This window comes from Sturnira hondurensis, unplaced genomic scaffold, assembly GCF_014824575.4.
Source record: "Sturnira hondurensis isolate 20B ecotype Veracruz unplaced genomic scaffold, ASM1482457v3 Scaffold0011378, whole genome shotgun sequence".
In the NCBI taxonomy this organism is placed as follows: domain Eukaryota; kingdom Metazoa; phylum Chordata; class Mammalia; order Chiroptera; family Phyllostomidae; genus Sturnira; species Sturnira hondurensis.
Window position 1 is genome coordinate 8,163,025 of NW_028084009.1, and position 23,898 is coordinate 8,186,922.

Below are 23,898 nucleotides of genomic sequence, written 5' to 3' on the forward strand. Positions count from 1 at the left end.
GCCCCCCCCCCCCCCCCCCCCCCCCCGAGCAGGACCCGGCCAGAGGGGAGATGACCTTGAATGAACAGGGCCCATCTCTCCGCACTTGCACGGCTTCCAAGGGCCCCCTCCTGAGGCTGCGTTTCTGCGCGTTTCTGGGCTGGCAGTGCAGCCCCATTGCCAAGGGCAGTCGGGGGCTTTTGGTCTCCTCAGGACGAGCCTCTCCTCTCGAGAGCAGTGCGGGCTGTTCTCTGTCATTAGCACTTAGTTTCTTCCTTCCACCTTTATCGTCCTTACGCCAAGACAACAGCGTTCTGCATCTCAGCTCCAGTGGCCGACCACTGCACTTTCCGGATAATCTCAGACTGGGCGGTTCTTACTCAGCAGGGACCAGCACAAAACACACTCTCAGACCGAGAACACACCCCTATCTTGGGACCCCCCCAGGCCCCCTCAGGGTCAAAACCTGTGTGGTTTTGGGAGAGCCGTTTCTGAACCGCTGGGAGCGCTCGCCCCCGGCCCGGCGGTTTTCCGTCCTCTGGTTTCCTGAAGTGGAGCAAGGGGTCAGGGCTCCCGAGTGGAGCTGGCCTGGCTGCAGGGGCAGGTGCAGAGGAGGTGCCCTGCCACCTGAACGTGAGTGTGTGTGGGGGCGGGGAGCCATCTGCTCTGCTCTCCTCTCCATGCGCCTCTGCTCCCCAATGCAGGAGCAGGTTTCCTGTCCGTCCCCGCCACTAAGAGCCCCATGGTGGAGCAGGCCGTCCAGACTGGCTCTCTCGATAACCTGAATACCAAGAAGCCCTTACCCAGCAGCAAGGGCGCCGTGGGGGTGCAGCTCAACGGGCGCGCAGCCCCACCAAGCAGCAAGAGCACCGGCGGTACCGAAACACGCATTCCCTGGGGTGCGCACCCTCTGCTCCACGCATGCTGCTGCCTGGGGCCTTGCAGAAGGCACCACACCCTTGGGAAACGCCATGCGCGTCTTCGGGGCAGGCCCCTGCCTCATGTCCCCTGGGGTGGTGGCCCTACTGCCGTCCACCGGTGGCCTCTGCCCTGGCAGGCACCCACCTCACTGTCTCCTCTTGTGCCGTAGACGTGAGCCAGCCTGCCGCTGTGCAGGTGCCCGCGCAGGTCAACGACGAGAACAGGAGGCCCCAGAGGAGGAGATCAGGTACCAGTGAGGCCCACTTCTGCACCCTCGGGCAGGCCGGGTGGCCTCTGCCTGCTCACCCACTGCTCTGGGGGCACGGCACGGGCCAGGGTGGGGCGCTGGGGGCTGCGGCTGTGGCGTGCTCCATCCCCTCTCTGGCTTCTCTTGCACTCAGTTTTGTCTGGTTGGCGGCTCCCAGCCCTGACTGTCGTTTCTCCTCACAGGGAACAGACGCACCAGGAACCGCTCCAGGGGGCAAAGCCGCCCGACCGATGTCAAGGAGAACACAATCCGGTTTGAGGGCGACTTTGATTTTGAGAGTGCGAATGCCCAGTTCAACCGAGAGGAGCTGGACAAGGAGTTTAAAAAGAAGCTGAATTTCAAAGGTGTGAGTCTGAGTGTGGAAACTGCCCGTCCCATAAGGAGTGTCCAGAGTGGGTCAGAGGACGACAGCTGGAGCGAGGTGGGGGGCCAGTACAGGGACTGCGCCCTCCGAGGGTGACTGAGACATGCCCTGTGGTCAAGGCCAGGTGGGGGGAGGAGCTGCAGGAGGAGGTGCCGCTTGGTGCAGAGCAGCCGCTGCTGAGTAAGGGGGCTTGCCTGGGACGGGGGGCTTCATCTGCTCCCACAGCTGAGGGAGCCCCTCCTTTGTACAGATGACAGAGCGGAGAAGGGGGAGGAGAAGGACCCTGCGGTGGTGACCCCAAGTGACGAGGTCCCTGCCGAGGAGGACCACCTGGGTCCCTCCTGCTACTACGACAAGTCCAAGTCCTTCTTTGACAACATCTCGTCTGAGCTCAAGACCAGGTAGGCGGGCATGTAAGGCGGGGGGCGGGGGCGGGCCTCTCAGGGCTCTGCTCTCATTTCAGCCCAGGTGGACGCAGTGGCAGGGGCAGCCCTCCTTGTTCTCTCCCTTAAGCTGGGCTGGGCTCCCACCCCCAGTGGTTAGGGACTTGATTCCTGGACCCCCTGACCCTGGAGGCCTGAGGCGACTTGCGGGGCGTTCAGGGGATCCTGTTGGAGGTGTTCCTCCCTGAGGGTGGGCCTCGGGCCTGGCTCTGTGCGTGAAGTGCACAGAGTGGGTGTGCTGGGGGCTCAGACCCAGCTATTCAGCAGACGGGGTGCACGGCCACTGAGCACTGGGGGTACCCAGAACCCCAGCTGGCGAGCCCCGCCTCCCGCACTGAGGCTTTCTGGCGGGGAGCGTGGGTGAGGGGGTGCACACATGAGGTAACACGCGTTGGGGAGGATGGGGGTGAAGACAGGTGACGTGAGCAGCAGGCTGGGCCTCCGAGCCTGTTCCAGGCAGCGTGGGAGTGGGGCCAGCAGGCTGTGGTGATGACCAGCTCCCACCCGGTGCTGTGGGGATCCGCAGAGGCTGAGGGCCCAGGCTGAAGCCCACTGCCATCTTAGCACAGGGGTCTTTAGTGAGCAGCTGTGTCGGCCACTGCCCAGTCGCCTCAGCAGGGGTGTCTCAGCCAGGTTGGGGAGAGGCTTGGCTTCCGAACTGCTTCGAAGGCCGGGCTGGCAGGTCCACCGCTGGGGTGTGAGGGGAGCAGGTTAGCGGCCCTGAAAGGCAGCGGGGTCGCAGCTGCTGCTGCTGTAAATGAGACCCTGGGCTGGACGTGGGTCCTCACTGGATGTGCTTGGGGAGCACAGAGGGGGCTGTGGCTCTGCCATGCTGGTCCCCACCACCCCTAAAGCGCCAGTGCGTTGGTGGAGACCCTGCCCATGCAGCTGGCCCCTCCTTGTCTGGTAGAGCCTGTTAGGGAGGGATCTGCTGTGGGTTCCTGAGACTTCAGGGGCCAGGCCAGCCCGGGCGGCTCCTTTGCAGCCCTCACATCATGAACTCACCTTGGGTGACCGAGGCGTGGCCTCTGCCCAGGAGACTGGTCCCAGGACGAGCTGACCCAGGAGCACCAGTAGTGTTGGGGACTATGGGGCTGGCCGGCCCTCAACTACCCCAGGAGCACAGTGGCCATCTGCCCTTCGGTCTGGTTTCAGAAAGCTGGGGTGGGCGCCCCTGCAGTCAGTTCTGTGCCCTTGTCTGGTTCAGTTCCAGGAGGACCACGTGGGCTGAGGAGAGGAAGCTCAACACGGAGACCTTTGGGGTGTCAGGGAGGTTTCTTCGTGGCCGTGGATTCCGAGGTGGATTGCGAGGGGGCAGGGGCAGTGGCACCACGCGGCGCAACCCGACGTCCCACAGAGCTGGGACTGGCCGTGTGTGAGCAGGCGGGCGGAGGTGAGTGGGGACCCCTCGGGGTCCTCTGAGCGCAGGCGTGGGGATGCGGGTTCCCCTGTGGGAGGCCCTTCAGGAAGAGCTCCGGGCTGCGGCCCGACCACCCGCATCACCCACTGCTCTTTGGGCCCCGGGGCCCAGCACTGGGAAATTGGGGGCAGGGGGCTTGCAACTCAAGTGGGTCAGTCAGGAGAGCTTGTGAGAAGCCGGGGTCTCCTTGCAGGTGGCTCTGCCTCTGTGACAGGGTCCTGGGTGCCGCCCAGTCCCTGCCAGGTGCAGAGCGTACAGAAAGGACTCTGTGCTGGGTTGGTGGGAGGTCAGCGCAGACCTGGCCCGACTGGGGCTGGGGACGTTGCTCAGTGCATCACGCGGTGTCCTGTCCCCTCCTCACCCCCTGCCCCCAGGCTCTGGCCGAAGCAGCAGCAGACGCCGCAGAGTGAGGACGCTGCACTTCAGGCCCGCCCACGTCCGATCAGCATTCACTGTTTGTGTTCTGGTCATCACACAACTCGGACTCGGTTCCGCTTGTTTTCGGGGAGTTTTGGAGAGACCGCTCCAGCCTCTGGACCCTTCCTCTTCAGTTTGCACAGTCCAGCCCACACTTGTATTTTGAAAGAAGGGTTCTAGAGCGAAAGCTCAATTCTCACTTGTACTTTAAAAGTGGAACCAAATCTCACCTGGGTGCATGGCAGCCAGGTGCAGCTGTCTCCCTCTGGCCCTGGTGCTGCTGGCCTGGCACCCTTGCTGCCACTGGTGGGGGTCTCAGGAGCCGGGCAGGGCCAGCCCAGGGGGTTGTGGCCCTGGGCAGAGAAAGAGGGGTCCCACAGATCATGTTGTGTGAACGGCACCCGCCTGACGCCTGGAGGAGCGCTGCGGAGGCAGGGCCTGCAGGTGTGGACACCCCTGAGGGCTGTGCCCACTGAGAGCCTGGCTCCCCAGGGAGTCCAGGTTTGGGTGGTGGCCCCGCTTTGTGCCCTGCCTGCCCCTGACCTGGCCAGGCAGGGCTCGACTCCAGCCACTGATGGTGTCTCCTCCACCTGAAAATGAGGCCGTCTTCCCTGTGGGCCCATCTGACCGGGAGCACATTCCTCAGAGCTGTAAATAGTTGTGTTTCTTTCGTAGGAGGCGGGAGGGAGGTGGGCGGTAAACTGTCGCATGAGTACGAGGGGCACCTGGCACAAGCATGCGCCCCTCGGGGGCAGGGTGTTGCGGCGAGCCGGAGCGCCTTGGGGACTGACCCCCTGGGTAGCTCTGGAGATTTTGGTTCTGTATTAAGTTACTGTAAAAGCTTGGGTTTATTTTTATAGGACTTAATTGCTAAGAGTTAGAATGTAGCAACAGGGCTGCTCTGTTGGAGTGATGTAAATTGTAATTAAAATAAACACGCAGACTTTAAGACTTTTGTTCTCTGCTTTGAAGTAAGTGGTCCCGTCATGCCCTGCTTGCCATGTGCCGGCTGGTCAGCCTCAGGTTGGGCACAGCCCAGTTGCTGAGCCCTCACTGCTGCCCAGAGTGGCTCTGCTCTTCAGCACAGACTGACGTGCTCAGAAGTAGCCTCCTGACCCCGCCTTCGCTTCCCCAGGGCCAGGGCCGTGCAGAATAGCTGCTTCCGAGCTCCCCAGCACCCCTCCGCTGGCCTGGGTCTCTGGGTGCCTTGAGAAGCAACCTCACAGGACCGGCTGGGCAGCGGTGTCCGTCCCCCCGCAGGCCTGGGCTGCAGCCGTCCCTGCACACAGTAGCAAATCCCTGGCCACCTTCCAGCCGTTCAGGCCACTGACGTCCTTGACAGAGAAAAGACGCCCTGCAGTGCACATGCGAGACCTGGGTTTCCCTGTGTGAGGCACGGCCCCGCCCCCTGCTACACCCGTGTAATACACATCCTTGTCCCCCCTCAAAGACTTGGGCAGAAACCACGTGTTGTACATGGAAAAGTCCGTGTCTCCCATGCGTGTGACTTGGTTGAAGCTGAGGACTTTGCTCCCGACTCTAAATGGAGTCTCGTCACTGAAACCTTTTGACAGCTGCCCGTCCCATGCTGAGCCAGCTGCACTTGGGCCCAGTGGGGGTTTTTTTCCTTCCAATTTTTTTATTTAATTATTTTTCAAGTACAGTTTTCTATTACTCCCATCCCGTCCCACCCCACATCCTCCCCCCTCCCTCCCATTTCCACCCTTCTCAGTTGTTGTCCATGTATCCTTTATATGGGTTCCTCTAAATCCCTCCCTTATTTCCCCTGAAATTCCCTCCCCTCTCCCCTCGGGTCACTGTCAGCCTGTTCTCTACCCAGTGGGTTTTTAGAAGGTACATGGTATGTGTGCCCTCGGGGAGCGTGGAGTCAGAAGCTGCAGGCATGGCAGACAGCAGGACCCAGGAACCCCAAAAGCAGAGCTGTTTTGGGCAACCAGCAAGTGACATGGAGCCACCCAGCTGTCACCAGGACTGGTGGCAAGGCCTTGTGCGGAGCAGAGCTCCACCGTGGCTCGTTCTCCCAGGAGTTCTCTGTGCGATGATCTGGGTGACCCGCTGCTGCTGACCCCGAACCTGGAGGGGCAGGCTTCTGGGTGTAAAGTGGAGGTGGCTGGAATGGCAGGCTCCGCACGCCCCAGGGAGACAGCAGTGACACCCAGACTGGCCCCACTTGAACCAGGAGTCCGAGGCTGCTTCAGAACAGAGCTGCCCCACTACAAAAATCGGGGTTCAACGCTTAACACTGAGTACTTTGGGGCTCCTGGCCTTGACCTTATGCTAATTAGCCTGAACAAAGTCAAGAGAACCAGTTCAGCCTGTTGGGAAGCCCTGAAGGAGAGAGAGCTTCTGCCTCCATCACAAGTGCCAGGTGCCCAAGGAACGGCAGCTGTGCGTGGCACCCCAGGCTGCTGGACTCCCGAAAGCCCTCCCAGGCCCCCGAGGGGCAGGCGGGCAGGACGAGCGGTCCCCACTCAGGAGAGTGCCAAGGCCAACCCCTCTCAGTCGCAGTTCCCTGGGGGGACGCACGGTGTGTGAGGAAGACGAGGTTAAAAAATGCACGAGTTTATTGCAGACGCTCGGGCAGTGGGTACAAACGATGGAGATGCCGAGGCGGTGTCGAGAGTCACCCGAGATGGGAGTTAAGATGCCACTCCAGCCATACCCCTCTGTCCATCACGACGCTTTCTTCTGTTTCTTCTTCTCGTTCTCCTCCTTCTCCTTTTCAATTTCAGCAACGTACTTCTCGATTTCCTCAGGATTTAAAATCTACCAAAGAGTGTTTCCGGTGAGCCCCTGGGAGAGGGGCTCGCTCCGGGACTTCCCACAGCTGTGCCCCAGAAGACAAGGCCCCGTGTCCACGGGGTGCCGAGCCCCGGGTGGGGGCGAGTGAGCAGCAGGAGCAGCCGGCACAGCTGCCGCCGGCTTGTGGGAGCACTCAGGGGCGGCCATCTGGGCCCGGGGCCTAGGCCGCTTCCCGGTCGGTGGGGAGCCCCACCCAGTGCTGCCGGGAGCAGGCCATGCCCTCACCCATTCCTGGGAGCCACCACAAACACAGCAAGACTTGGCCGTTACCTTCAGTGGCTGGTCACGCCTCATGACAGCCAGCTCGATGTTTTTGCCTCCTGACTGCACCACCTGGGGGTGGGGGGAGAGAACAGCCTCAGACAGCCTCTCCCACCTCGGGACCACAGAGCTCCTAAAACAGGAGCCCCTGCACCCACACCAGCCCTGCAGCCTGCGCCCCCTCCTGCCAGGCAGACTTTGGCAGAGCAGGCTTTCTGTCCCACCTGCCAGCCCTCCAATCAGCCCCCTGCCTCTGGCTCCTCCCTCCAGCACCACCAAGGTCTCAAAGCCCTCCAGCTCCCAGCCCAGTCCTCTTGATTTCTGCTCCTGCAGCAGCTGGAGCCTCAGGCCAGCCTGCACGCTGGGGCTGGTGCAGTCGAGCGAGCCCCTGCGAACCCCACCCCTGCCACCCAGCCAGAGGGACACTGCCATGGTGCAGTGCCACGGCTCCCCCACCTCAGAGGCAAACTTACTTCCAGAAGGGCCTTGATAACCAGCTTGATGGTCAGCCCGTCGGTTTCGATGGCCTCGTCAGTGTAATTCTTCTCTAGAAACTCACGCACGGACTTGGCACCCCGGCCAATCGCATTGGCCTGAAAGAGACCCGTGTTCTGTAGCACAGGATGTGACGAGCCAGCCCAACAAGGTGGCCCCAGGCTGAGTCCCAAGTCAGCTGGCCCTCATTGGCAATAGGTGGTATTTCCTTGTCCACACACCTGCGGCCTTTCATGGTAAGGCTGCGTCCTTCTGGCTTGCCGCACAACGCCCCCCACTCCCGCATGAGAGACAGTGTCCGGGACGGGCGTGTGTGCTCACGCCTGGCAGCACGAGGCAGTGAGGTGCGGCCCCCCGCTCTGCCAGAGCCTCACCTTCCAGGCGTGGTACGTGCCTGACGGGTCGGTCTGATACAGCCTGGGGGTGCCGTCGAAGTCGAAGCCCACGATGAGGGCGGAGATGCCGAACGGCCTGCGCCCATTGCTCTGCGTGTAGCGCTGCCGGGAAGAGGACAAGTCAGTGTGTTGTCTCTGCACAACAGGCCCAAAGCCCACAGAAACCCCAGCTGTGCTCAGTGAGGGACGAGAACTCCCCAGGCCCCTCTCGGGCCACGCCAGGGCAAGTGACGGGCCAGAGGAGTGCCACTGTCAGCACCTGTCACTTCCCACATTCGCACTGACTTTCACAGCCACGCCTGTGCTGGCCTGCCCCTGAAGCACAGCCCAGGCCACGCAGGAGCATGACAGCGCCTGGTTGCAGTGGTGGCTAGCATTTCTCCACAGGGCGGGGTGGCTCCCGGCTCCTCCCAATTCTGAGGTGACTGCCACTGAGAACGGCATTTGGGGATGGCCCGTGCCAGTCAACGGGCACAATGCCAGCAACAGGGAGGTGACTCGCAGGCCTCAACTTCCCCGCAGGGACGCACGCCGATACCCACATGGAACGCGGCGGGACACCCTCCGGGACACAGGGGTGACTGCCTGTGACCAGAGCCCGGCCGCGGTGAGGCACACCTGCTTCAGGCTGGCAATGTAGCGTGTAATGTACTCCACAGTGACCGGGTCCTCCACCGTCAGCCGGTGGCTCTGGCACTCCACCCGGGCCCTGTTGATGACGATCCTGGCGTCCGCGGTGAGGCCTGCGGTGATAGCAGACAGCGCCACTGTGCTGGTGGCACTCACTCAGAGACACAGGTCACAAGGGCAGACAGCACGGGTTCCCTATGGCCCAGTACTGGGTCCATCAGCAGCACCAACCCCCAATGGACTGAGGGGACCGGTCAGCCCCCATGACCCTCCCTGAGAGCACTGGGAGCCCCAAGACCCGTGTGCGTCAGGCCTCACGGAGCTGGGCAGGGCAACCCCAGGTTCATACAGGAGCCTTGGAGGTCCCCAAACTGGACCCGGAGAAAGGAGAGTGCTGAGACCCCAGGGCCCTTGTGTCGCAAGCGCAGTAGCTGTGAGAAGCCGGACCTCTCTATATAGACCTTGCCAATGACTGGGGACATGCCGGTGACAGTGGAAGTGACAGCAGTGCCCATGTCCCGGGGCGGTGATTCCTGCAGTCCCCACCAGGAAACTGCAGCCACCCCTCCGCTTAAACGCCCAAGCCTCCCTCCCTGAAGGACTGGGGGTCACCCAGCCCACATGCTCCCCGCTGGCGCAAGCGCACCTGCAAAGGCCATGCAGACGTTGTCGTCCAGGGCGCAGATCTTCCGTACTGTCCTCTCATCCTGCAGCTTGGCCACCGACTTCTTCTCCACGCCCAGAACGACAATGTCTTTTCCTCGGACACCAACCTGCAGGAAACACCAACATAGCACTAAAGGGTTCGCCTTGGCTGTGGAGCTCAGAGGGCGTAGTCCTGGCCTGGCCCACCCACCAACCACAACCCTGATCAGCCTGTGGCCGAGCCCCCAGGTGTCCTGACTGGCCAGCTGCCTAGTCCCCTGTCCTTATGATTTGGACCTGCAGCTTCAGTGATAACACCACTGAGAGCACCAGGGTCCCTTCAACCCAGAGTCAGAGACCCACGCGACACCTGGCAGCCTGAGCCCTGGCCTTCACACTTGGCCTTCTGAAAGCTGTGACCCACGCCACCCCCCTTGGGGAAGGACACCTGTATCACCTGCTCCCAGGAGGGCAGCACTGTGTTCACAGCCAACACTGGACAGCGGAAGAGGAGGCATAAAAAGTATGGGGACGTTGCGGCCGCTAGGCAGGTGCAGACCCAGAGAAGCCAATCCCCATGAAAAGCAGGGCTCCGTGGGCCCTGGGCTGGCTGATTCTTTTAGGTGGGGGCTGCCCAAGCCCCCCCCCCACCAGGAGCACCCCCCATGGCCTTGGACAAGGGGATCCACATGCACAAGTGCCCCATGGGCACAGACCGTGAGGGTGGGGGCTCCGGTCTGCAGAGTCTGGTCTCCAGGCGCTTTTTCACTTATGCTCTCCCCAGGGTTCGTGGTTCTCCGGGGGCTGGTGGGGTGCAGGGGACGTTGAGGAAAGCCCCCCCATGGGCCTAAGGTCGCATGGGGTGAGGGGTCAGCTGCTTCCTCACCAGTACTCTTTAAGCTGAGTTCGACCGCGAAATGGGTTTTGGTCATTCAGTTCAAAAGATACTCAGGGAACGAAAACACCAAAATTCTCAGAATTGTGTGTGCTTTGTCTGCCGGCTCAAACCTCTGCCATGCCAGGTAATAAAAGAAAAAACTGACTGATAGGCACACCGACAGGTGTCTCACATTTCAAAGGGCAGTCAAGACAAAAGGTATCTGCTCAGATGCCACCTAGTGAGTGGGTCAGTCGAGTGAGTGGGTCAGTCAGCGCACTGACCGCCTCGCAGGGGCTCCTTGTGCTTGGCGGTCAGATGGGGGGGCGTTGTCAGTGGAACCGCACAGCTCAGAGCAAGACCCATCCCCCCTTGCTCTGGCAGCCCACCTGCACCTCCAGGACAACTGCTCTTCCTCGTGCGGAAAGTCCCTAACTGGGATCGGGCTGGGCGCGCTTCACCTAAGTCACGAGTCACCTGCTAGCTTAACATTCTCCGAGCGCGCGCCTCCGCTCGCTGTGGGGCCTCCCCGCGGCCACACCGCGACCAAGTGGGATTCCCTTGGCTCCACCGGGCTCTCGCTCCCCGGCCGAGGTGGCCACCAAGATGGCGTCACCACCCAGGCGCGCCTACGCGCTCCGCGCTAGTGAGAGGGAAAAGGAAGGTGCCCCTTGGAAGCTCACCACTCACACCCAACTCGCTGGTCTGCACCGCACCCGTCGGTCACCAGCAAACCCCCACCTCGACTGCTCTTGGTGACAATTTAGTGTTGGGAGGGCAGTTCCACCCGACTGGCCTGTCCCGCCAGCTCCCCGACCCGGGCGCCCCCAGTGTACAACGCGCCCCTTTCCACTTCCTTCATCAACACCAGCACCACGGCTCCTTTGGGTCCAACTAACGCCACGGGGCTAATTCCGAAAGATCGCTCGGATAAAAAGCATCGGACGACAAAGAGGAGGCTGTCAGCACCGGAGCTGAAGCTCAGGGCGGGACGTGGACCCGGGCCCCACCCGGTCGATGCAGACGCCGCGCTCCAGGCGTCCAGGACGAAGAAGGACCCGGTTCCTCCTGAACCCCCTGCTGTCTAGAGTCGCGCCGGGGTCACGACCGCTCCGGCGGTCTCCCATTCAGGACCTCTCCGGGCCCCAACAGCGCGGCCGGGCCTCGCAGGTTCCTAGGCGCCCCACACGCAGTGGGGCCTCCCCCGCTCCCCTGGCCAAGGCCCGGACGGATCCCCGGCCTCCAGCGCCCCAGCAGCGCCCCAACAGCGCCCCTAGGCCCGCCGGCATCCGGCCGCCCCCGGCCCGGCGGGGGCGCAGGGTTCGCCGCTCACCGCAGTCGAGCCCTTCTTTACGGCCTCCTGTGCGTATTCCACTTGGAAGAGGTGGCCGTCGGGCGAGAAGACGGTGATGGCGCGGTCGTAACTCATCCCGGCGAGTGGCGGGGTGAGACCGGGTAAAAGCGCACACTCACCGCCGCACGGCCCACGACTCGCCGCGCCCGCCCCCGGCACCGCCCACTGCGCTGCAGGCGTCAGGCGGCGTGGGGCAGCGTCTGCGGCGGCGGGCGGACGTGCGCGCGCCGGGGCGGGGCCGGGGCGAACCATCCACAGCCAGACGCGGGGGACAACGCGGCGGCGACGGAGCCCGCGCGGGCCGCAGAGCGACCGTCCGGGGACGACGCGCAGGGTGTGGCCTCGGAAAGAGGCGCCGCGCGAGGCAGCGCGGCAGCGGGCAGGAGGGCGGCGCGGTGGCAGCGGCGGGGCGGACGAGCCCAAGGCGGAACCCCCCGCGCCCCCGCCCCCCAGCGACTGCGGAGAATGAACACCTCAGGCGGCGGAGCGCAGCGGGAGAAGAAACCCCGATGATCTCGGGCTGAGCCCGCGCTGGGACCATGTCTGTGGCCTTCGCGTCCGCCCGGCCGAGAGGCAAAGGGGAGGTCACGCAGCAAACCATCCAGAAGGTGGGCAGGGGCCCTCGGGCGGGGGGCGGTGCGGGGTGCGGGCGGGCGCGCGCGGGGCCGGGGCGCGGGCAGCCGGCGGGCGCGGGGCGCGAACAAAGCCGGGGCGCAGCCGACGACCGTGACCCCGCGGGGCCCCGAGAGCGCATTGCCGCCAGCCTGCGCCAAGTTCGGCGGGGCTGCGGGCAGGGGCACCGGCGCCGAGCGCCTTCAGAATGGTATCCGAGGGGTCGTGTCCGCGGTCAGGCTGGGCGCAGTGGATCTGCCGCCTTCGGGGTCGGGGTGCGCAGGGATCGTTGGCCAGAGCGCAGGACGGCGAGGCTGCGCACCTTCGGGTTGGTGTCCGAGGGGTCGTGTCTGCGGGTCAAGCTGGGCGCAGTTGGGACCCGCCGCGATCGAGAACCCTGCGCCACGGACAGGAGCGCAAAGCGGCGTGACCGAGCGCCCTCGAGACGGTGCCCTTGGGGTGGTGACTGCGGGGTGGGGGTCTTGGCCCAACCAAAAAGATCCGGGCCCCGCCAGGCGCAGGGGGGACGACCCTCCTGGCTGCCAAATCAATGGCGCAACCCGGCGGGCGGCCCCTGGCCTCAACGCACAGCTCGGCGAGTGGATGGGGAGCTGGCGGCGACAGGGGCCCGGCCGGGCAGCGGGCCACGCTCCCTCTCCGCAAGGTGTTCGCATTTCGCCCCACAAAGGGGCGCGTCCCGAGCGTGGGACGCCGTTCCGGCGTGTCCGGGGCCCTTTGGGGAGCGCGCGAAACCTCGGGGTCTATCTGCTGGCCCAGCCTCGCCGCTTTTACGCGCCTGTCAAATTGTTTTTCAACGTGACACCAGGGCCAGGCTCCTCGCCTAACAGAGACTTTCCCCAGACGCGCTTTAAGGCCGTTCCCCGCGTCTCTGCGCTCGGCCTCGGCCTCGTGGTTTTCCAAGGACGACGTTCACAGGGAGTTGGGGGACGCCTTCAGCAAAACCCTGACGTTTTTAAGCTGAGACTTTAAATTTTCTGCTGTTTTATTTAGAAGTTCAGAAGAAAAGGAACGACTTTAGTCTTTCTGATTGGATTTCTCGACGTCTGTGGTAGCTTTGTTGATTTCTAAGCCCGAAGTTCGTGGGGTTAACAGCAGAACCCCGTGGTTCCCACGGGCCTCTAGCGTCCCCCAGAGGACTCACCCCGGTGGCCAAGGCCCCTCTTCCTTGATGATGCCGGGATCCCGTGGGCCCGGTCCACACGGTTAGCGACTACCTTTGCTGGGGCTTGTTCGACCAATGAGAAGCCTCAGTAAACTCTACACAGAAAAGAGGCCAGTAGAGAAGCAGCAGAAACACAGACTGCGGGGCATTTTTTAAATTTGTTCGTTAAGCACTTATGTGGTGCTTACTGCATCCCAGGCACTGTTGTAGGGGCTTTGCGGGTTTGTGTTCATTCTTAAACTGGTTTAACTCCTCGTGGTAGTTACAGTCCTCATTTTACGGACAAGGAAACTGAGGCAGGGGCAAGCTAAGTGCCTGCTGGTCGGGGTGGGGCCCCGACAGTGCCTGCAGGGTCTGCCCCAGCCATGACTCCCCGGTGTGGGGACACTTGGTGAGGCAGAAGGTCTGTCCCGAGGGTCTGGCTTTCCGTGCTTCAGTGTCATGGGCAGAGCTGCCCCACCGGAAGCCGCATCCACCTTCTGCACTTGTCTGGTCATTTGGGCTTTGTGCCCTCCCCTTGTTTCAGCTCCCCAAGTTTTCCAGGCAAAAGCGCCACTCCCGAAAACCAGGTTGGAGAGGGGGAGCCCTGTGGAGTGCCCCCCAGGGCAGGAAGGCAGCCTGCTCTCCATGGAAGACGGGTCTTCCGTTCAGACGGCCATCCAGTCTGGCCTGGCTGAGCTGGTGGTCTGTCTACTCGCCCTGGTGTTTTGACAGTGAACTTGCGTACCCGGGGCTTGTTTGCTTACCGGGAGCCTGAGAAGGCGTGGGAGGCACGTGTCCCCCACACTCCTGGGCTGTGTCCACAGCTTGTGCTCGTGCACTAAGGGAAGCCGCTCGGCGGTGAGGGTGCAGAGTGTACATCCGGGTGGGACCCTGCTGGGCACTCCTGCTCAGCCTTCCAGGCCCCACTCACACGGCCCCTCCAGGCAGTCGCGTGCTGGGTGTAGCATTTTGACACATTACTGGAGCTCCCCGTCAGTGTCTCTTGTGACATGCCCAGCCTGGCACAGCCAGCACCCCCGCCTCCTGGAGCGTCTGTGGTCCTGGGTGTGTGTCGGTGGAGGTGTGGGGGACGTGGCAATGTTCGTGCCCTCAGCTGCCGTAACAGATTACCCCCTGGCCAGGCGGCTAAAACAGAAGAAGCTCTTCTCAGTTCTGGAGGCTGCAAGTCCATCATGTTGTCAGGGGTGGCCCCTTTTGGGGGCTCTCAGGGAGGACCCATGCCCTCCTTTCCTCTGGGCTGCTGGTGGGTCCTGGCCAACCCAGTGCTCTTGGCTTGCAGACGCTTCACCCCCATCTGCACCTCTGGGCCTAAGTTCCCCTCTTCTCATAAGGACACCAGTCAGGGGATTAGGGCCCACCTAACCCAGCCTGACCTCACATCAACGTCACCACGTCTGCAAAGACCCTGTCCCCATGTGAGGCCCCAGTCCTGGGAACCAGGCCTTGTTCGGTTTGAGCATATTTGGGGGACACAGTTCAACTGGGAACAGAGACCGTGTGGGGGAGGGGTGGGGAGGAAGGGTCTGGAAGACCCAGGGAGTTAGTTTTACGTGGTCCTGCCTGTGGTCTGCAAGGGGCAGGCATGAATCGCAAAATGGAGGGCCGGCGGGGGGGTGGGGGGGTGCTGGTGCCGGCTGATCTGGGGAGCCTGGGCCAGGAGCTGAGGTGGTTCCACTGGTGGTGACCAAGCACAGTTGTAGTGCTGGGTGACATGCAGGCGGGACTGTGCTTTGGTGACAGCCACAGGGGCCCCTGGGGGGGGGAATGGGAGCCTCCCAGCGAAGTCCGGCGGCCCTCGGACCTAGCTGGCTGGACTGCGGGCCAGCCCCTGCCCCTGCAGCTCCCCATGGTTCGGGGCCAGGGAGTCCCTGCCGTCCACTGCTGTGCTCCCAGCACCGCTGGGGTGGGGTTGCGGTCATCCCCATGCTCCACAAGATGGGCCTGGGATCCTTGGAGGGGCCCCCCGGGGCTGGCACATAGGTGCCTCCTTGCTGCTTAGCACAGGCAGTTGCTTGCTAAGTGTGAATTTCATGGTTACTCTTTGTTTTGGGTTCTTGATTGGTTTTCTCTGGGGGAGGGTGGGGAGGGTGTCTTGTCCTTCTGTCCCCAACACCTTGTGCAGGGGGACACAAGCTCCACGGGAACAGGATGGAGCTGACAGGCAGGTGGGCGTCCGGGGGTGTGCCACCTGGGTCTGGAATAGGACAGTGACACCGCTGAGGGCAGGCGCCTGGCCCAGGGTCTGAGAGCAGCAGGAGAACAGCCCACCCTGCCCCATTGTCCATGCCCGGGGCGGGGATGGGGGGGGCCGTCTGGGCTGGGAGGTGGGGGCGCCCTGGGCTCTCAGACCTGGAACTCGTTCGAAAACGTGGAGTGATTTGGTGAGGAAGGTGCATCACCATTTTAAAAAACTTCAGCTGTTTCCCGTTTGAAAACGACTCTGAGACGGGGACCCCCCCCAACTTGGCTGACGGATCCCTTCCAACAATCAAAAGCGCTTTCTCTCTGGGGGCAAGAGGGGGTGCTGTCCCCTCACCCCAGCCCTCGGGGCAGCCCTGGGGAGGGTGGGGCTGGTGGTGGCCCCGAGACCCCGCAGTTTTCCTCCGGTCCCTTCTCTAGTTTCACCCAAAGCACACGCCGCTGCAGGTGCAGAGGGTGGGGAGTACGCCCCTCCTGGGTCCTTCCAAGTGGCACCCTCTGGCCCCTCTCACTGCTGAGCCCAGCGGCTGCTGCTTCTTGGGTGTTTCTCGCTCTGGGCGCCGTATGCTGTCCTTGCTGGCCTGTGGCTGCTGGCGGGACAGCGCAGGCTCGTCCTCACAGATCTGGAGGCTGGAAGTCCGAGACCTCAGAGCCGCAGGTTCAGCTCGGGGGTCTCGGGTCCCGGGTCTCGGTCCTGGCCCCTCCCACCTGCCCCACGTGTGTTCTCTGGCCTTCTGTGTCCTCCTGTCTTTCCTCCCAGACTCTCCTCCCTGGAGATGCCGTCCCTGCTGTCCAACCCACCGGTCCCCATTCCCTGCCAGGTGGGCAGTGGGGAAGGTCCGGGGGTGTCAGAAGCCTCCGGCCTGGTGGCTGCCCCGGTGTGGCTCGGGGTCACACCAGCACCCTGGAGTCTGCCAATCCAGCTGTCCCTTGTCCGTTTGTTTCCAGAGCCCTGCTGCTGGTACGGTGGCTCAGCCCTGGTCCCTTCGTCCCTGTGGACACTTGCTCTTTTCATCCCTTCCTCACTGTGGGGGGTTGGTCTGCGAAGGTTCACTCCGCTTGGCTCCTTGACCCCACATCCTGGACATTTTTCCTGAGGGTTTTCGACTTAGCTGGGCCAGTCCGCTGTGCCCTACTTCTTTTCTTCTTTTTCTTTCTTTTTTCTTTTTTGGGGGGGGAGGGGTCACGTTTGTAACATTTTCTGAGGCTGACAGATTGTGTAAGATTTTCTCATGCTGATAAATTCTGTAACATTTCCTCGCGTTGATAAAGACCTCGGAATGGTTACAAAGCCGGTTCATATCGTAATCCCGTGCCACCTCCTCCTTGGTGGACGCCCCCGGTGCTCCTCCTTTGGCCCCGCCCCCCTGACCCTGCCGCACTCTGCACCCTGGGAGGGAATCTGCCAGGTTTGGAGTCAAGGGGGCTGGAGCCGTGAGGCCCTCAGGGGCGGCTTTCCGAGGACGGGAGATCTTGTCACAGCGGCTTTCCTCCATTAACCGGTCTGGAGAAAAGAGTCACAGCGTGTGAGTGTCCGCAGCACCCTTCACCTGTCCCCAGGTGAGCCTGGCAGGCAGCTCCGGGCTCACAGCGCCCCCTGGTGGCACTTCTTCTCCTGGGCCCAGGCGGGGATTGTTGGGCTTGGGCCACCACTTCTGAGATGGGGACAGAGTGGGAAAGCGTGGGGAGGAAGACGTGGTGATGGAAACACAAACCAGAGCAAGAGAAGCCCTTCAGACTTGGAGGCCAGGGCGCAGCTGGTCTCGGCCCTGCAGTGTGCTGGGGCCAAGCCCTCCGTGTGCCCCCACCCCGCCCACCTCTCCGTGGTGGGCAAGTGTGGGCCCAAGCTTCCATAGGAGTGGCGCCCCCCATCAGAGCCCAGTCCGACGGCCATGTTGCACAGGGAGGGGGTGGCCCTGGGGCAGCGTGCCAGTGTGATGGCCGGTAAATGGCCTCTCTGCCCCCTCACCACCAGGCTGCACCTGCTTGGCAGGGTTTTGCCTGGGCTGAGCCTGCCCGCAGGGCTGCATGGCTGGGCACAACCTAGTGGAGACGGACAGCACAGGCTTTTCCTTCGGCGACAGTTTCTGGGCTGAGGCCTTTGGACAGGAAGCAGCATTTGCTGGGGGCTCAGCCCCACTGCTCCCAGTGGGGAGGTGGCTACAGGGACAGGCTGTGGACAGGCCACGTCCCCTGGCCCACCACCCCCGCCCCCAGCTGGCCGTCGTGTGTGCAGCCCCCGCCCCTCCCCTGCGCGTCCCTCCCAAAGAGCTGGCTCTTGTATGTCTTTGCGATGCTCTGTGGGGATGTGAGTGACACCCCCATGTGTGGCATTCACGGGCCTCACACCCTCCAGACGGGGTCTCAGCATCCTGCCTCCTTGCTGTGGGCTCCCCACCCACCCTCGCTGGGCAGATGCACCGTGTTGAGGGCCCTAGATAAGGGGTCCTGGTGTGGTGGGGTCCCATCGACAGGTGAGGGAACCTGGGCCCCGCCCCTGGGGGGTGAGGCATGGAGAGGGCTCGGTCCTGCAGGCCAAGGTTCCATGTAGAGTGACAGCATAGACACAGAATGCCCACACACTGAGGACAGGTATTGTCACGCAACTGAGCAACTGAGCACACGCCTCCTCACCCCCAGCAGGGCCCCGTGGGCGCACCTCCACCCCGCACTCACGTCCGCTTCCCCCACAGATGCTGGACGAGAACCACCACCTGATACAGTGCATCCTGGACCACCAGAGCAAGGGCAAGACTGCCGAGTGCGCCCAGTGAGTGCCCTGCCCCCCCCCCCAGCTGTTGCCGGGCGGACCCTGATTTTTGCCCCGCGCTGGGGGCATCGGGCCGCAGTCACCTAAGCCTGCCGCCCTTGGAGGTCGGCTGGGGAGGCCCAGGCTGGACACTGCGGGCAGCTCTGTGGGTGGTGGCTGGACACACTGGGGATGGCAACTCCATCCTGGTAGGTCTCCAGGGCCGGGCACAGAAGGTGCAGGAACGGGCATCAGAGCTGCCCGCTGGGTGGCCCACGTAAGCAGCTGTCACACCCACCTGAGGTGTCCTCAGGGTGGACGGAGCTGCTTCATCTCACCCAGTGCCTTGACCCCCTAGCTGGGGTCACCTGGAGGAGGGCTTATATGCCCCCCTCTCTGAAGAGACCCTGTGACACCTCCCCTTTGGCCACCGTCTGGGAGTGTTTGTAATGTTTTGTCATTGGACTGGAGCCCAGCCCCCACCGGGCCCATCCTGGACTGCGGAATGCTCTGCCGCCTATCCTGTCCTCGGGGGTCCTCTGGGGCCGGCGTCCCAGCACGGGCTTCAGGGCGAGGCTGTCTTGGGTGAACTTTGCGTTCACCGAGGGGACCAGCAGCAGGCCCCTCAGCCCACCCCACACCCTGTCCCGCAGGTACCAGCAGATCCTGCACCGGAACCTCGTCTACCTGGCCACCATCGCGGACTCCAACCAGAACATGCAGTCCTTGCTACCCGCCGTAAGTGCCCCAGGTGGGATGGGGTGGGGGGGGGCGGCCGCTGGCCAGAGAGCCGAGTTTGGAGGTCTAAGCTTGCATGGCCAAGGTCCCTGATGGGGCGTGACACGGGGCAGGGCCTCCCGTCACGCGTGAGGTCAGTTGGACACATCCCCGGAGTGGCTGCTGGTCGGCATGGTTCCCTGAGCTAACCATTCTCCCCACGCGCTCTTGTTGCCTGCAGCCGCCCACCCAGAACATGAACCTGGGCCCCGGCGCGCTGTCCCAGAGTGGCTCCAGCCAGGGCCTGCACTCGCAGGGCAGCCTCAGCGACGCCATCGGCACCGGCCTGCCCCCGGCCTCCCTCATGCAGGGCCAGATCGGCAACGGTGAGCCCCCCTGGTGTGCGGTTTGGGCTTGCAGTCGGGGCCGGCCACCACATCCCCGGCGTGGACCTCTGAGCAGCCTCCCAGGGCTGGGCCTCATGCCTCCTCACCGCCCTCGCCCCGGCAGGTCCGAACCACGTGTCCTTGCAGCAGACGGCACAGAGCACGCTGCCCACGACCTCCATGAGCATGTCAGGCAGCGGCCACGGGTCAGGGCCCGGCTACAGCCACTCAGGACCGGGCTCACAGAGCGTGCCCCTGCAGGGCCAGGGCACCATCGGCAGCTACGTGTCACGGGCCAACATCAACATTCAGTCCAACCCAGGTGATGCCCCTCCTGGGGCTGGGGGTTGGTGGGCAGAGGTCAGACGGGGCCCGGCTTTCGGGGGCTGAGGCTGCTCCCCACTGCGGCTCAGGGAAGGCTTCGAGGAGAGCACCCTGTGTCTGCTGAGAGGACAGGCTTGGGGCCACTCGGGTGGGGTGACGGTGGGGCAGAGCAGAGGAGTGGGAGGGTGAAGGGCAGCCACGCGGCCTGGGCTGAGCACTTGGGGACTCCAGGCCCAAACCGTGACAGCCCTCGTGTGACAGATGGTGGCCCCAGAGTCTCAGCACAGGAAGGGTGCGAGGCACCCTCCCGATTCTTAGCGTGAATGACTTGCTAAAATGGATCACGTTCTGCACGAGCCGAGTCGAATGAAGGATGTCACTGCGACAGGCATCCCCGTCTCGCTCGCTCTCTGGCGTGGCTCCCGCCCGCTGTGCAGGTGTTGCTGCACTGGAGGGTCTGAGTGGGGACGGGCGGGGACAGGCCAGGCGGCAGGTGTGTCGCAGCGGCATTGTCCGAATGCAGCACACGGTGAGCCTTGGCATGGAGGTTCATCGGCAGGGCGTGTGTTGGGGATGAAGGGGGCCGTCTCAGGCCTGGGCAGGGTCGTGGGGTGGCGCCCCAGGAGCCCCTCAGGGTGACGCGGTCTGTTGTGTTGCCCAGTGTCCATGATGCACCAGCAGACCGCCTCGTCCCACTACCCCTCGGCGCAGGGCGGGGGCCAGCACTACCAGGGCCAGCCGTCCATCGCCATGATGGGCCAGAGCGGGCAGGGGAGCGGCATGATGGGGCAGCGGCCCCTGGCGCCCTACCGGCCCTCGCAGCAAGGTACTACAGGCCTTGGAGTGACACTATCCGTGTCCATTGTCATCTGTGAAGAGGGCGCTGGGTGTTGGGGCTTCATGGGGCCAATACTCCCCAAGGGGGCTGGCGAGGCTGGAGCCTGCTGTGGGGGTTACAGGCAGGTGCGTGGCCGCAGAGGGGGTGGGCTGCTGTGTCTGAGTGGACAGTCCAGGGTGTTGAGGGCTCGGTGTGGGGACAGTGCCTTGGTGTCCCCAAGGTGGCCCAGTGGGCCCATCAAGGAGGCTTTGGGGGCGGGGGCCCCGAGTTCATGCCGCCGCCCGCCCACCCACAGGCACCTCGCAGCAGTACCTGGGCCAGGAGGAGTACTACGGGGGCGAGCAGTACGGCCACGGCCAGGCCGCCTCGGAGCCGCTCAGCCAGCAGTACTACGCCGACGGTGAGGCTGCGGGCTACCTGCCCGCCCGTGCAGTCGTGTGCAGAGTGCCCCGGCCTGGGCGTGGCGGGGCCGGAGCCCGGTCTCCACCCAGAGACGCTGCCGGCACCAGCCACAGCCACTCGCCTCCCGAGGCTGCTCCTCTCTCTCCCCGAGAGCCGGCCGAGTCCCAGGCTGGGGCTGTGCCGCCCTCTGAACAGGTGGCCCTGGCCACTTCAAGGGAGGGACATGGTGGCCTGACGAAATGCCTTCAGGACAGTGACAGACCTGGTCTGGTTGCTCGGGGCTCGTCACACGGGTCTCCCAGCTGCTTGGCGTAACTTCCGCCAAGATGCCCCTCTTCCTTGTCACCTTGTCGTCGTCTTTAATCGTCCCAGGGCTTTTGGAGGTGGGTTTTACAGTGGTCAGAGGGGATGGCTGGGAGGGGACAGGCTCCCAGACAGGGACCTAGTGTGACTGGGGTGGGGCTGAGATCAGCTCAGGGCCTCTGCGGGGCCAACCCCCAGAGCAGATGGCACATGTAGTGACTACACGTGTGGGTTGTGTAGTGACAGTGACAGCCAGCAGCCACCGGCACTTGTCACGTCGTCAGGCACCGAGCGTTTCACTTATGTGGACCAACCATGGGCACAGTCTATGGGGACCCATGGGTGCCCATTGCTGGCTGCTGTCTGACCACACAGAGCTGCCATCTAGCTCACGCTGTCCCCGGCCGGGTCCGGCAGTCAGGCCCCTGACCGCCGGCCGCCGCCTGCTTACAGGACACGGAGACTACGCCTATCAGCAGTCGTCCTACTCGGAGCAGAGCTACGAGCGCTCGTTCGAGGAGTCCACGCAGCACTACTACGAGGGCGGTGAGGCGCGCCGCGGCGGGCTGGGCGGCGGTCAGGGGCTCGGGGTGGGGCAGAGCTTCGGGAGGCCGCGCTGACCCCTGAAAGCGGGAGCTCACACGGGGTCCTTGCCTTGGGGGACGCCCAGTTCTTTTTTAACGTTTCTGAATCCCTCAAAGGTAAAGCTGAAATTGCTGACTGCATTGCCGTCCCAGAAATCAAAGAGCCCAGAGCCTGTCCCCCAAGTCCCATGGCTGCGGAGCTGGCGTCCTGGGTTCTTCTCAGGGCTTCACCCATGGGGGCCAGCGCACCTGCCTGTGGGTGGACATTGGGAGCAGTGGGGACAGCTCCTGGAAACGGCCCCCGTGGGGCCCCTGAGGTGCACCCGGGCTCGGAGAGGGGTGGTTCTGCAGAAAACCTCAGCCAGCGAGTCGATCACTCGTCTGCCCCTCACGCCTGGTTTGCGGCACCGTCGCTGACAAACAGCATCTCCCCCCCCCCACCAGGGAACTCGCAGTACAGCCAGCAGCAGGCGGGCTACCAGCAGGGGGCGGCCCAGCAGCAGGCGGGCTACCAGCAGCAGTACCCCAACCCACAGAGCTACCCGGGCCAGCAGCCAGGCTACGGTAAGAGAGGCGCCGCCCCCGCGGCCGGCAGGCAGTGCTGTCCTCAGGCACACACCTAGGACACGTTTACTTGGGGACAGTGTCGCGTTTGCAGGACAGCTGCAAGGGCAGTAGGGTCCTGTCATTGGCCTCGGCCAACCGGCACGACCCCCGAAGAGTAGGTGATGAGTTCCTGAAAAGTGAGTTCAGGGAGTGCCCCTAAAATCCCTCCATCCACACCTGCAGCACTTCAGTTTAGCTTCAACTTGACCCCACACCACTCACCCAACCAGAGCCAGCTGTCCCCTCTGCGCACGGCATGCTGCGGCCTCCAGGCCGGCTGGCCTCTGAGGGAGCCTGCGGAGGCCACTGGGTCTCCACCTTCCCTGTCCCTGACACCTCCAGGGACGCTCTGGGAAATCGGGTGTCCCGGCGGCCCCGCTCATGAGCGTTCTTGTTAGGCCCACAGGTGCCGCCAACGCGGCAAGGCAGGAAAGACAGGTCAGGGCTCTGGCTCAGCCTTTTACAGCCATGACTGACAGACTCATGTCTTCTGGAAACCTACTCGGCATTCCTGGGTCCTCCCCAGAGCCTTCAGCTCAGTCCCCCCAGGCAGGATCGCGGTCTATCTTTCCCATGTGTGTTCCCCGGTCGCTATACCTACACGGTGGCAGTGACCACCGTGAGTGACGGAAGCACTCAGCACCCGGCGGGGGTGTGGGTCAGTGTCTGGGCCTGGTGGGTGTGAGTGCCCTCGCCAAGCCGACTCTGCCACGGAGGCGCGGGTGCCCTGTCTGCAGCCGGCCAGGTGGCCTCATGGCTGCCCTGTCCCCAGGCCCGGCCCAGGGAGCCCCTTCACAGTACTCCAGCTACCAACAAGGCCAAGGCCAGCAGTACGGGAGCTACAGGGCATCGCAGACCGGCCCGTCCGCACAGCAGCAGCGGCCGTACGGCTACGAGCAGGCAAGCCTTCTGGACGTTCCCCCATGCGCAGATCCACGTGTCTGTCGGCCGGAACCCGCGCTCCTCCGGGCCACGCGGAGCGAGGAGATGAGCTGGCAGGCCTCCACAGAGGTCGCTTACAGTGTCACTCTGTGGTCCTGTGAGGTTTTTAATAATTTCCTCCATGTGTAGCTCACTCTAGTCAGACAGCTGGCTTACTGCCTCCTCAGCCCACGCAGACCCTGGCGTTCTCTCCGGCCGTGGTGCCCTCTGCCGCATTCCGGGGACACACAGCGACAAGACACAGGCAGCGCCCTTCTAGAGACTGGGTCTCGTCAGACAGAGTCGGGCGTGGCCTGGGCGCCAGGATGGAGCCAGGCAGCTAGTTCCAGGAAGAGGACCTGGGTCGGGGGTGGGGGGGGTGGCAGGAGACAGCAACGGGTGGCGGGGCTGGCTGGCACCGGCACGGAGCCCCGTCTGCGGAGAAAGGCGGCAACCGCCCTACCTGCAGATGTGGGCAGGAGGCCGTCTGCTTGTTGGCCTGTCAGGCCTCCTTCCTCTCATCGGAGGCAGGGAGGGGGCAGGGCAGGGGGGCTCCCTAAACTCGTGACTGGGGCATGTAATTCCTGTCCTCGTCTCTTTCAGGGCCAGTACGGAAATTACCAGCAGTGAAGGACAAGCGTCCTTGGTGGAGCCTTGCACTGGTGTGTCCACCTGGCACGGCCGGGCCTCTGGCAGCTCTGATGACCTGTGGCCTGTCGGTTGCCCCTTTGCCCCACACGTGTCGCATGTGAGCGTGCACATTTCATGCTGGGTATGAC

At 63.6% G+C, this 23,898-nt stretch overlaps 3 protein-coding genes across 5 annotated transcripts in view; 2 read left to right on the plus strand and 1 right to left on the minus strand.

Annotated features, from left to right (window-relative positions):
* The window catches only part of LSM14B (LSM family member 14B), a 9,914-nt gene extending 5,139 nt beyond the window's left edge, over positions 1–4,775 (plus strand). For all 3 annotated transcript variants that reach the window (XM_037060009.1, XM_037060011.1, XM_037060012.1), the window contains 6 exons: positions 684–878; positions 1,070–1,147; positions 1,351–1,512; positions 1,783–1,933; positions 3,183–3,368; positions 3,770–4,775. In XM_037060009.1, coding sequence (XP_036915904.1) covers positions 684–878; positions 1,070–1,147; positions 1,351–1,512; positions 1,783–1,933; positions 3,183–3,354 — 758 coding nt within the window. In that variant the 3' untranslated portion in view covers positions 3,355–3,368; positions 3,770–4,775. The remainder of the gene's footprint in view (positions 1–683; positions 879–1,069; positions 1,148–1,350; positions 1,513–1,782; positions 1,934–3,182; positions 3,369–3,769) is intronic.
* Positions 4,776–6,379: 1,604 nt separating this feature from the next.
* Positions 6,380–11,468, minus strand: PSMA7 (proteasome 20S subunit alpha 7). The gene is made up of 7 exons (XM_037060014.1): positions 11,272–11,468; positions 9,063–9,189; positions 8,405–8,529; positions 7,766–7,888; positions 7,370–7,489; positions 6,906–6,968; positions 6,380–6,599 (listed from the first exon to the last, which is right to left on the minus strand). The coding sequence occupies exons 1-7, from the start codon at positions 11,365–11,367 to the stop codon at positions 6,507–6,509; spliced, it is 747 nt and encodes a 248-aa protein (XP_036915909.1). The 5' UTR covers positions 11,368–11,468; the 3' UTR covers positions 6,380–6,506.
* Positions 11,469–11,668: 200 nt separating this feature from the next.
* Positions 11,669–23,839, plus strand: SS18L1 (SS18L1 subunit of BAF chromatin remodeling complex). Its single transcript, XM_037060013.1, has 11 exons — positions 11,669–11,900; positions 17,983–18,059; positions 18,692–18,776; positions 18,997–19,141; positions 19,266–19,463; positions 20,127–20,291; positions 20,599–20,703; positions 21,462–21,554; positions 22,037–22,156; positions 22,971–23,098; positions 23,723–23,839. The coding sequence occupies exons 1-11, from the start codon at positions 11,832–11,834 to the stop codon at positions 23,747–23,749; spliced, it is 1,212 nt and encodes a 403-aa protein (XP_036915908.1). The 5' UTR covers positions 11,669–11,831; the 3' UTR covers positions 23,750–23,839.
* The last annotated feature ends 59 nt before the right edge of the window (positions 23,840–23,898 follow it).